A 12,178-nucleotide genomic window follows, 5' to 3' on the forward strand; every position below is an offset into this window, starting at 1 on the left:
AGTAATTAGAAAGTCTGTGGTGAATGGGGGGTGTGTGTTTGAAGAGGGGCTAAAGAGCAGCAGCAGAGGAAGAGCCTGAACTTATATGTATGTATATAGGGTCAGACACCTTTTTGTGGTTTTTTTGGCTATGTTTTACTCTTCAGTTGCTTCCCACACCCAGGCAGGAGTGGCTCGGATGCTCCTCAGTGTGCAGGTGTCTGTGGTTGCAGTGATGATGATGATGGTGCTTATGTGAACCCTTCTTAGTTCTTTCCCTAAAATTAACCCAAAAGTCCTGGAGGACCCCACTTCTATTCCTGCTGTTTCTAAACCTCTCTGGGGTGTGAAAACTGCAGAAAGGGACTTACTCTGAGCTTGTAGCTGCTTGTAGCCAAGTCAAATTTTGGTTTTACACAGAGGGAGTGAAGGAGCTGATGGGAGGACTGGGGAGAAGCTTCATCTTAGAGGTGTCATCTTGTTTTTTCCCATAGCACATTTTCAAGGGATTAGCTCTAGTTTCTGGTTAAAATGTGTTTTCTTCTTAGTTACTTATGCAATAGTGGGAGGAATATTTATTTGATGAATGGGCTGGTGCTGGCAGAAGGAAGGGAAACTGTTCAACCTTTGAAAAAATCACTATCCTTCCTCTTTTTCAAACTTACATCTCCTCAAACACAGCTGCAAGCTGCAGCACCAGGGTTTGCTGTAGGGCATTAATTTCCTAGGTTTGTAATGAACATCAAAATTATTATTCTGCATTTAGGGCATGTTTGGAATGAGCTGCATTTCTGTTCAAGTGTTGATTTAAAGCTGGTCAAGGTAAAGATCACCTGGAATTATGCCATGGTAGGGTAGGGCCATGGTGAGTTAGCAGAGATTTCCCCTGTGCTGGGGAAATTTTGGTAATTCCCAGAGGAACTGCTTTTTAGTAATTCTGATGAATCCTCTCCAGATAGGAAGCAGCCAAGCAGCTGTATTAGAATAAGGTTAGAAAGGGCATCTGAAAGTGCCTGGGGAGGATTTTGATGGGTTGTGAAGAATGAGGAAATACTGCAGTAATTATTAAATTAGGATTACATTTTAGAGAATCTTTTTAGACAGAGGACTTCTCAACAAGAACTTCTGTTTCCTGCCAAACGAACAAGATCTTTAGGAGGGAGGGAAAAGCTTTTAGTAAGTGCTCTTGATGGGGAGAAATTTAAAAAATGGAGCTGGGGACCACTTGGAAGCTGAGCATTGATTTCACTAACAGTATTAATATTTAGAAATAATTAAAGAGGCTAAGTAAACTCCAGGATCAAGTGTTTAATTGTGCCACCTTTTAGTTCAGCTTTTCAGAAATTTTTTTTCCAATACAGCTTTTGCTGTGTTTACCATGTGTGATTTTTTTTTTTCTTGACAAGTTTACTCTTTATTTTAGAGAGATGCGTTGAAGGGCAAGGACTGGGGTTGATTTTAGGGGGCGGACAGCCTGTGGGGTTGGTCATGCTCCCATGTAGTTCTCCCATGCTCACATGAAAGCTGGAGTTTGTCCTCCTTGTACTCAGCAGCCCAGGAGGTGCTGGGGTCTTGATGGAGATGACTCAAATAAGCTCATATTCAGCAGTTAATTAATTGTAAACCAAGTGTGATGGGACGTGCCAGGGGTCCTGCATGCTTTTGAAAAAACACCAAGGATTTTGGGACTCTCAACAGAAAGAACATAGCAGTGGTGAGTTATCACATGGATAAAAGATGCTCAGGAGGAAATTAGGGCAGCAGAGCAGCTCTGAGTGAGAGAAGGAGAGAGGATGCTGTAATTGCAAATCTAATTGCAACAACATGCAAAGCTCAAACCAATACCTTCACTAAATGCTGTCATTATGTTCTCTTCTGTGCTCTAGAAAGTGATTTGGCTGTAAGTGGGGAATGGAATTTATCTTCCAAGCAAAAGCAGTTTGCTTTATGGAGAATGCATTGGGTAATGTCTGTGGGTACTGGAGGGGGAAGAGGAGGATGGAGAGATCCTGTCCTGCTGCCTCTCTGCTTAGCGAGTTCATTACAAGGCAGATGTGACTCCATTTGGATTTTCTTCTTCTTTTTCAGTAATGTGGAGGTATTTCCTTTCACATGTCTGTCAGATGAACAGTTCTAAGCTATGGCAAAACTATTTCCCTGGAAAAATATTTCTTTTCAGTCACACCTGGGCTAGGAACTGGTAATAGCTGCTGGTACTATTTATGTTGAAACCTGTTTTTCTTTATAATTTTATTAACTCAGTTCCTGTAGCCCCAGGCTGTCCTTCAGTCTTGGGGTCCTTTTACCTGCTGACCAACTCAACTATCTTGGCTGACCCTTCAGTCCATGATGTGTTCTGAGCACACTGTACCTCTGGCAGTGCCCCCAGTCTTGTTGTCACACCTTGAATTTGGATGTTCCTTCCTTTCCCACATGGACACTTGCTATCCACATTCAGTCTTTGACCTTTAGATTTGGAAGGAGGAGATAACCTTTGTATCCAGGCTGAGCTGGGTGGTTAGTGGCCACCTTCACTATGTGAAATTCAGCCTTTTGCATTTAGGGGTGTGGGGAAAAGGACCTTTTTTTCCTGCCCCAACAATTCCTGATTTGCCCAAGTGAAGCTTTTAAGTGCAGCTGAGCTGGATGTGAACTGCACAGCCCAGTGATGATCTGATATTCCTTTGTGATGGCAGAATTCCCAGCAAGGAGCTGGTTTGTCCAGGCTGCTCCTGCATTTGTGTAGCAGGGGAGGCAGCAGACTTCAGCAGTGAAAGGTGGGCAGCACTGCTCAGGTTTCCTTAGAGTTTTGGCTCTTTGGGTTTATGCCAAGGGCCTGTGCTGCTTTGACCCTGTTCTGTAGCCTCATAAGCATCCAGGTTCTTCCATGCAGTCAAGAGATGAAACTTCAACCAGCTGCTAATCCCTGTGTGCACAATGCAGTGCACACCTCCTTCTTCAAATTTTCCTTTTGGCCTCATTCTTCTCCTCCATCACTGCCTGAGAGGGAGGCATTAGGTGCTTCTGAAGCTGGGAATGCATTAGGAATATTTCATACAACAGCCCACACAAAAAGTTTTACGTTTAGCTCAGACCCCAAGCCTTGTAGTTGGGGAGCTGCTGTCAGGGAGGGGAGAAGGATCCTTCTGTTTGTCTTTCTCTGCAAATGCCTGGTTATAATTACCAGTAGATAGAGAAGTGAGCCAAACACTGCCTGCCAGACATTAACCTCTGAAAAAATGTTTGTTACAAGCACTGAGTGTTGCAGCATCTAACAAGTGATAAGTCACATACCATTTTGAGGATATTTGCTCTCAGCCACTTTGTTCGATGTCAAATCTGTTTCATTTCTGTTGTGACAATTCTGTTCTTTCTTTGCTGAGGCTCTGGCAGGAAAAATGTCAAGTACAACACTAAATATTTTGCTGAGGAATCCCATTCAGCCATGTTGAATTAGAAGAGTGTCTCCAGGAAGAAGGCAGGCTCTGTTTTCAGTTGCCATCTGCTTGTTAGAGTGTCTGCATGTTGCTTTCCTGCGAAGGATGTGGGGTTTTATAGACAGAAGAAAGTCTTAATTTTTCACTTTTCACAGCAGCAACATTTATTTTATTAGAACTGTGTGTTCATCTGTGCCTTGATGCTGATATGAAGACGATGAGCCTGCATCCATCAGAGTTGAGTTGTTGCATAAAAGAACAAAGTGGGTAAAGATGCAGAAGGCTCTTGTAGCACACTCTGGAGCTTTATCCTTAAAAGTTTTTGCTGTTGTTCCTGGCAAGGTGTGTGGTCTGGGCCTTTATCCCATGTGGGAAATAAATTTGTAGAGTTCTGTAGGCCCACACTATGCATCTGTATGCAAACTTGGAGATAAGAAATGCTGACTCTGAAATGCCATGGAATAGGACAGGTATTGTTGAGAGAGAAATGGAGCTAGGAACAAGTTTCAAGGGATGGCCTTGCAAATAAGACTAAATACTTTGGAGAAATAGAGCTGTGAAAGATGCATTGTAGTAGGACCCACAGGGGGTAGTTTTAGATGATTGGCTTTAAGGTATCTACAGTGTGGTGTGGCTAAAGCTGATAGGCCGGGAAACACTTATATAGTGTATTGTAATTAGGAAATAGTTGGCTTCTGATTGTGATGGTGTGAATTATAACATCTGTATTGCCTTACCCTTTTCGTGAGACTGAAAATGGAATTGTCACCCTATTCTTTTAAGTTCTTCTAAACCTTCTGATATTTACATTCTTGTCATGAACTTTGTCACACGCTTCTCTAAATAATTTTTGTTTTACCTTCATTTCTGGAGGAGGAGAAATTTGATGGACTGTTGGTTTGCCCAGTGTCATTGGAGAGGTGGCACTGTCATCCTCCAATCCATTGTCACTTCTGAAAATTTGCAAATGTTGGAGTCAGAAATTAAACTGCCCTTTTTACCTTGGATATTCCAATGTCCACCTTGTTTTATTTTGTGCTGTATAGTGACATGGAATAAAAGTTTTTAAAACACCTCTCAGTTGCCCCATCTCAGGGTCAGAAAAGGGATTTGTCCAACAATCCCTGAATGTTTTGCTGCTGTTCCTGGTGTGATCTGGGCCTTCATCCCTGAGCATTTGGTAGGGTGTGTGCTCTGTGCCTCCATCCCTGAGCATTTTGCTGCTGTTCCTGGTGGGATGTGTGCTCTGTGCCTCCATCCCTGAGCATTTTGCTGCTGTTCCTGGTGGGATGTGTGCTCTGTGCCTCCATCCCTGAGCATTTTGCTGCTGTTCCTGGTGGGATGTGTGCTCTGTGCCTCCATGCCTGAGCATTTTGCTGCTGTTCCTGGCAGGCTGTGTGCTCTGTGCCTCCATCCCTGAGCATTTTGCTGCTGTTCCCGCAGGAGCGCGATGGGATGCGGGCGATCCTGGAGTCCTACGACAGCGAGCTGACGCCGGCGGAGCACTCGCCGCAGCTGAGCCGCCGCATGCGCGAGGCCGAGGACATAGTGCAGAAGCTGCACGCTCACAACACCGAGCTGGAGGTAATAAAGCAGCATCCTGCTCTAAGCCCAGGGGTGCAGGAGTTGAGACCTCTAAGACTGAGTTGCCTGGTGACGGGATCTGCTCTCGCCGGAGCCGGATTTGCGGCGTTCGTGCTCCGAAATTCCGGGATCAATATGAGGCACGAGTTATTGCTCTGCAGCTGAGGCTGGCAGGAGCCAAGAATAATCATCTTTGGGTGTGCTGAGTGTGCTGTGCTGCTCTGCGTGGCTGGAGGGGCAACCACTCCCTGTGGTGAAAGGGTTGTGAAGGGGTAGCAGGTGTGGGGTCTTCTCTGTGGTGTAGTGGAAGAGATTCACTCTTGATTCACATCACATGTGTAATCAAGGATCTGCTGTACACAATGTGAGCAACTTGTGTTTGCAACAGCTTTACTTAAGGGCTGAAGAAGTATGCATCTGCTGTAAATTCTTCACTTCTTGGGCCTGAAAAACCCCAGAATACTGGTCACTGTTAAGTGTTTTTTACTAGGTTTTCTCTAAGAAAGAATACATTCTGTCCAAAGATAGAAATATTTCTGAAAGGAATTATTATATTCTCCTTAGTTCTCCTTTTGAAGTTTTGGATTCTGAAATGTGACTGTGGTTGAGCTGAAGTTAACCTGCACTGGCCAAATTGTTCCTTTCTTCTGTTGTGCTTAGTGGAATGGGCTTTGTGGTCATGAGTTGAAATGTTTGGAATATATCTGTGATCTTAGAGCTTGGCAGTTTTATTACATCAGGCTTTACAATAGTCATAAGTATGTGAGTTTTTCTTTGTGTCTAATTCCATCATCATGTAGATTTAGGTGTTATAACTCAAGTGGAGTAGAATGGTAGAAATTGCTCCTTGAGTTCATGCTCAAGTCACAGAATGACACAGAGAACTGTCTCACTCTGCACAAAATTCTGTTGTTTCTGGCATCTTTAAAAATGCTCTTTCCTCCTGTTGGGAGAAGGGGCCTTATTTCAGGCAGTACTGGTTTCAGTGATCTTTAAATCCTAAGGACAGCACAACGTGGTGTAGATCAGTGTCCTGGTGTGGATCCATTTCATTGAAAATGAATTCTGAAAAGTTTTGGGCAAGCTGATAGAGAAGTTAGCTTGGTAACACCAGATAAAAAGGAAATTTGCCTGAATTCATCTGCCTCAGAAGGTTTCTCTGTTTTGTCTTTTGAACACTGCATTGCTTCCCAGCAGACAGAGCAGGATTCAATGATGCTGACATAAAGGGATACATGGCTATTTTATCCTGCTTCCTTAGTTGTTCCCAACAGTGGCAGGGAGATTTTCTGAATTGTTTCCTTGAATGTTTCAGGTGTGCTGTGTTGTCTTCAGGCAAGAGCAAATTATCTTTTCTTCTTCAGATGAAAGCATAGAATAGTGTGGGAACTATTTGGTTCTACTCCTTTAATTATTTATAGGGAACAAATTCTAAGTTTATTTTCATGGATATGGATTAAGGGGTACATGGAAAATTTCAAAACGGAGATGTGTTCTCTGAAGGTTTGTTGTGTCTGATGTCAACCTCTAAAACTTTGCTAGAAGCAGGCTTCAAAGACCTGATATTTTCCTCTCAAAGTACAATTTTGCACTTCAGCTTGATTGTGTTTGCCTTTCTGACTGCAGTGTTGGCTGCTGAATCCCATCTGTTTCGAAATTTTGGGGAAAAGTGTTTTGTTCCAGTAAAAACTTGAAAACTGGAAAGAGAAATTGAGGTACAGGCAGGACCCCTAGTGCTTCATCATCAGGAGCAGCAGCTGTAATCAGCTGCCAGTAGATCAAAGCTGCTGAGATGGTCGATGGCAGCTATTAATAACTCCTGGCTTGATGCTCTGCACCCTCCCAGCTCTGCTGAGCCTCCCCATGAGGTTTGGAAATGTTGACACCTGCATGACTCAGCTCACAAACAGAGCAGACTGCTGGGATGAGGCACCTTGGAACCTCAGGTGTTTGGGATGTGGGAGAAACAGCCTCTGTAGGGGAGGAGGAGAGAAGGAAAAGGGAGCTTGAGCATGTTTAAATCAGTGTGGCAGAAGGGTTGGAGCAGCCTGGGAGCCTCTGGTGTGCATGGGCTGGGGAGGAGCACGGGAGAGCCAGGAGTGCTCAGCTGGGAGCATCCAGCAAAGCAAGCAGGGCACAACTACTCCAGACAGACCCAGAGGAGGCTGCAGACAGGGGCAGTGATGGGTTGGAGCTGAAAAGGCCTGGCTGACACATTTTGGAAGGCTGATATGGCTATAGTGTAGAAAACAATCAAGACCACTAGTTAGCAGGGATGTACTGCTGTGGGTGCCCACAGTGATGCCCACAGAGGGGTCTCTGGCACCCAGCAGACAGAGGGACACAGTCCCTGTGTGCTCCATCTCTGCCAGGGAGGCTCCAGGCATTGCTGTGGTCCAGGGGCTTCTGGGGTTTAACAAAGACCTAGAACACTCTAAGGGAAATGCATCCTCCTCCATTACATTTTGTGGGTTCTGCCCTTCAGCTTTTTTCATAAATCTTAACATTTGCACCATGAACCATGAATTTTTATCACAATGTTTTCCTTTTTATTTTTTATAATTTTTGCTACAGAGTACTTAATTTAACAAAATCAATCTGTGTTCCCTAGAAGAGAACCCCTTAATAGTTTCTTTTTTCTTGTTTATCCTGCCTGCCTAAATCTGTTACCAGAAACACCATTTCTGACAAAACAGAGGGGGAAAAGCTGGGTTTTTTTTCCTTACTCTGGAAAGGAAGATTTTCCCATCCATTTCAGCAGCAGTCAGGAAGCTCTGGTGAAGATGGAGCGATAGAGATAATACAGTTAGAGAGAGGAGGAAGCTGTGAGGGGCTGGGAAGATTTTGGGCTGAGGCAAGAGCTTTTAACTTATTAAGGAGCTGAGGTCTCTGGTAGGTCCTTTGCTGGGAAGCTGCTAGAAAGAGCAGAGGGAATGTGAGAAAAACTGCCCCCAGCCCAATCCCCGCCTCCACAGGGCTGATGTGGCTGGGGAGGGTTCAAGGAATTATTTTACAGTGTTGAATGTAAAGCACAGAGAGATGCAAAGAAAAATGTCATCTGAAATGGTGGCTGGAAAAGCAAGCAGGCTGTGTCAGCCCATTTCACGTGGTTAATGAAGTGTCACTCACCATCTCTTTAAAAGTGTGTTTTGGAACTGTAGAAGGAATGAGTTTGTCCCTGGCCAGCCTGTTACAAATAGTTTAAACAGAAATGTAACTGTATTTCTATGGCAGAGTGAATTTTTGTTTTGATACTGGTCATATTAATAGTTTTCTTGACAATCTTGGTTTACTTTTACCACCTTAGCTTTCATTCCTTTTAATTTCAAGCTAAATATGACAAAACAAAAAGCTTCTGTGCTTGCAGCAGCCACTATGAAAAAGCTTTGATGTGGAGTTTAGTGTTTGAAAAGTTAAATCCAGCTGCACAAAAGGGAGATAATCATAAATATAACTGCATTAATAGTGATTTTATTACAACACTCCTGGCTCCATACGAAACTTTAATGAAGAGAGATTTGCAGGGAAGACTCACGCTGACACCTTCAATGGTCTCCAGCATCTTTTACACTGAGAGATTTCCCCTGTCTGTGAGCACCATATGCACTCTAATCAGTTAATTGTGAGTCTGACAGTTTCAGCACATGAAATGCCATATGTTCTCTGGTTTTATTCCATCACAGGCATTACTGGTCACCTCAAAACTCATTGAGGCCAAATATTGTCACATTATCTGCCCCTGATAACTGCAGTGAATCTGCTGCTGGTGAAACCTGGACCTTACTGATTTTGTGGTGTTAAGTCATCAATCTGCTCCTTTCCCAGGGGGTTTACTCAGCAGCCACCCCAGTGCTTAAAGTGCTTAAATTTTACAGTGAATGCATTAAAATGTTAATTTGAGCATCTAACAGTTCTTCCTTGTCTTTCACCCAGCTTCCCCCATCAGCACTTCTCCAGTTTTTTTTGCCTTTTTTTTTTCTTCCCTTTGATCCACACTTTGTCTTTATCTTGCTCCTTTGCCACATTTTCTCTCCCCCTCAAAGGTAGATTGCTCCTTTACACAGCAGAAGGGGCTTCTGTGGTGATGGGAACTTTACAGAGACGTTTCCTCCCACCTGTGCAAGGTACAGAGGAGTTTGTTTTAATTTTCAGCTCTCTCCTGCCTACTTTCTCTACCTTTCTGCTGCCATCCAACCTTTTTTTGTTCAGTGACAACTCTTAGGAAGCAGTGAGATGATTACTGTGCTCACTGTGGATGTCCATAAGGAGCAAACTGGAATCACCAGAGCTTTCCTGCCACTCCAGAATGGCATATGTTGCACTTGCCCAGACTTCTGCTGTCACTGTAGCATCTCATCTGTGGCTCGTGGGAGAAAGCAGGCTCTCTCTGGAGATGGTGCTGAGATGCTCCACGCATCAGCTGCCACTGATTGCTGAACAGTCACAGGGTTGAACATCATCTTCTGACAAAGCAAACACCTTGTTGAAATAGCACTTTGAACCCAAAGCTTTGGCATCTCTCGGCAGACTTGAGCCTTCCCAGCAACCACTGAGGTTCTCAGCATTTGTTTTTCTTTGCTAAAGGAGAGCAAAGAGCACTGTGTGCTCTGGCAGTTCTGCAGAATGGATTATCTTGGTTCTCTGTTCTTTCATTTCCCTCAGACCCGAGTGACCTTATTGAGTCACTGAGTCATTTGTTTCCTCCCCTCCCTTTTACACCTGCCAGTGGCTGTGTTTTGGGAGAACACCTGGCAAATAATCATCATATAAATGAGGAAGTCAAGTCACCAAGAGGTTTAATGATTTGTTAAAGGTGACAGTCCCTGCCCTGTGGAAGGACAGCGACTCTTTAATTGATGCTGCAGCAGATCGTGTATCTGAGACTTTTTGTTTGGTCAAACTAGATTTTAAAACTCAGTTGCTCCTAAGTTTATTTTTTTTTGAGGAGATTCCTCATTTTGGATCTGTCCTGAAAGTCAGTAATTGATCAAGAGAAGCAGTTCATGGCACTTCCTTACACTGGAGATATTCTGCAAAACCAGCATTGTTTTCACTACAGGGAGATTGCTGCAGCTATTTTTAGTGTGTGGATGCTCTGAGAGTTTAAGAATGGCTTTAAGTCAGCAGTTTCCAGGGACCACAGCTAACTGGAAGCAGCCTCCATCATTCTCAGGAATGAGAATGTCCTGTCACTAACTTGCATGGGGTGAATCATTAACTGAGACAACTTCTCCAGCCTGTGAAAAGCCCCCAGAAAAATACCCCCAGCTGAAACACACCAGCAGCCTCAAGGACACTTTTACCTCTTGACTGCACATTGAAGTGCAGGGGACAGAAAAACATTTTCCAGCATTTTCCAGCTCTGCAGCTCTCGTGTTCTTCAAGTGCAGTAAGGACAGGGATAGACTATTGTCATTGCTGTCACCTCTTGCTGAAAGTCACAGTCCTGGTGCAGAAGCAGTCAGTGGCACTCTGCCCCTTGTTCTCTTGCTGGGTCACATCTTGACTCTGTCATGTGAAGATGTGCAGCAATGATAAATATAACCAGTCACTGTGTTAGCAGTGCAAGGAGCTCAGGGTGGGCTCTGGCTGGCTGAGTGCTTCAAGCCTGCAAGGAGCATACTCAGCCTAGCTGAGACTGTGCTGATATCATCATCCTGCTGTCCAGGTTTGATCCCAGAGGGTGTGGGAATGCTCCTGTACTCAAGCTCTAAGTGCTCACTTCAGCCCTGGCAGATTGGTAGGTGCCAGGAACAGAAAGATCTTCCCTTCTTCCCAACAATACTCCAATTAAATGTTCTTGATATGAGCAAATCCTCCCGTAGCCTCTTCTAGTGATGTTGTGAATAACCAAGCGCAAAAGAGGCTTGACCTAAGGAATTTGGATTAGCATCGGATGTCCCTGGCTGTAGGAAACATGAGAAACAGATGAACAGTGTCTAAATTCCTAGAGAAGATTTGGAAATTGGGCTCTTTCCTACTGCTGTATTGGAGAGAGCCGATAACTGAGGTGCAGTTAGGAGTCACATTTGCCGCAGTAGAACAGGGGAGAGCGTTCATGAGATGCTGGGAGCTTTCAAATGCTTCGCACTGGAGAGCCTGCACGCCTGTGCTGAGAGATACAGGCTCTGCAATTAGGTGTCTTTAGGTGGAGGAGGAAGCAGGAATACATTTGAAGTGAGAGCAGTGGCCCCATCCACAGCAAAGGCATGGCACAAAAGAGCTGCTTCAGTGCAGTGTGGTGCAAATCCCCTCCTGCTGCAAGGAGAGCCTGGGGAGCAGGGGCTGAGCTGAGGCACAGGCAGAGCAGTGATGGCTGTTCCTCTGAGGCAGAAGACAGAAAAAGGCAAATTAAGTATCTTTGGGGAATGGATTAGGAATGTATGGCTTCCAGCTTTTCAGAGGGAAGGCTTTGAAAGAGTAGAAGCAAGTTCTTATGTTGATTTCCATCACTTGCTGCTGCAGGCAGTGTGGAGAGATGAATGAGAGGCAGTAGAGAGGTTGCTGGGCAAATTCTTCCAGAACTTGCACCACTTTCCAATGTTGCTTTCCACAATTGCAGAATTGTTTGGTTTTCTGCAGTGTTAGAGAAACCTTCACCATTAGGACTACTGCTTGCTGTGTTTAATTTGGAGATTTAACCTCTATGAATCTCTTCCAAGCTGTAAAATGTGGTGATTTGAGATAGCACTGGTCTGATCCACGTGCCCTGTGCAGCTACAGCCGGTGTCACTGCTGTGCCACACATCTGCTTTGCCTTGCCAGGAATGGTTAAAATTTCCTATCAACTTCCAAGGAATATGGTTCCTTTCTGGAATAAGCTGATGGGATCTCCTGGCTGGCAGTGCCACATCTCCAGAGCACTTCTAGCCCACAGTTTCCTTTAGTGGCTGGTGTGTGTTTGTGTGTGGCTCAACCACCTGATAAATATTTTGGTGCCTGACACTTTAGGAATTGAAGAATTTGGGAAAATGGGAGAATTGGCCAGGACTGACCAGTTTCTCTCCAAACTAGAAGTTGGGCTTGTCCAGGTTATGTTTCCCAGAGGGATCCCAGGCCAGTGCTTCTCATCTCTTGAACTCTGGGTGAATCAATCAGCTGAAGCCAATAATCTCTCCTGTTTGTTAGAACTGCTATTTAGGCACCTTCTCACATCAATGAAAGCTTTAACAGCCCAT

General features: G+C 44.5%; 1 protein-coding gene across 6 annotated transcripts in view; it reads left to right on the plus strand.

Annotated features, from left to right (window-relative positions):
• Positions 1–12,178, plus strand: part of MAD1L1 (mitotic arrest deficient 1 like 1) — a 347,684-nt gene that overhangs the window by 136,924 nt on the left and 198,582 nt on the right. For 5 of the 6 annotated variants that reach the window (XM_059484718.1, XM_059484719.1, XM_059484721.1 and 2 more), the window contains one exon: positions 4,860–5,000. The exons of the other annotated variant lie outside the window; for it this stretch is intronic. In XM_059484718.1, the coding sequence (XP_059340701.1) occupies positions 4,860–5,000 (141 nt within the window). The remainder of the gene's footprint in view (positions 1–4,859; positions 5,001–12,178) is intronic. 6 annotated transcript variants of the gene reach the window in all.

The sequence above is a fragment of the Ammospiza nelsoni genome, chromosome 17 (assembly GCF_027579445.1).
Source record: "Ammospiza nelsoni isolate bAmmNel1 chromosome 17, bAmmNel1.pri, whole genome shotgun sequence".
In the NCBI taxonomy this organism is placed as follows: Eukaryota; Metazoa; Chordata; class Aves; order Passeriformes; family Passerellidae; genus Ammospiza; species Ammospiza nelsoni.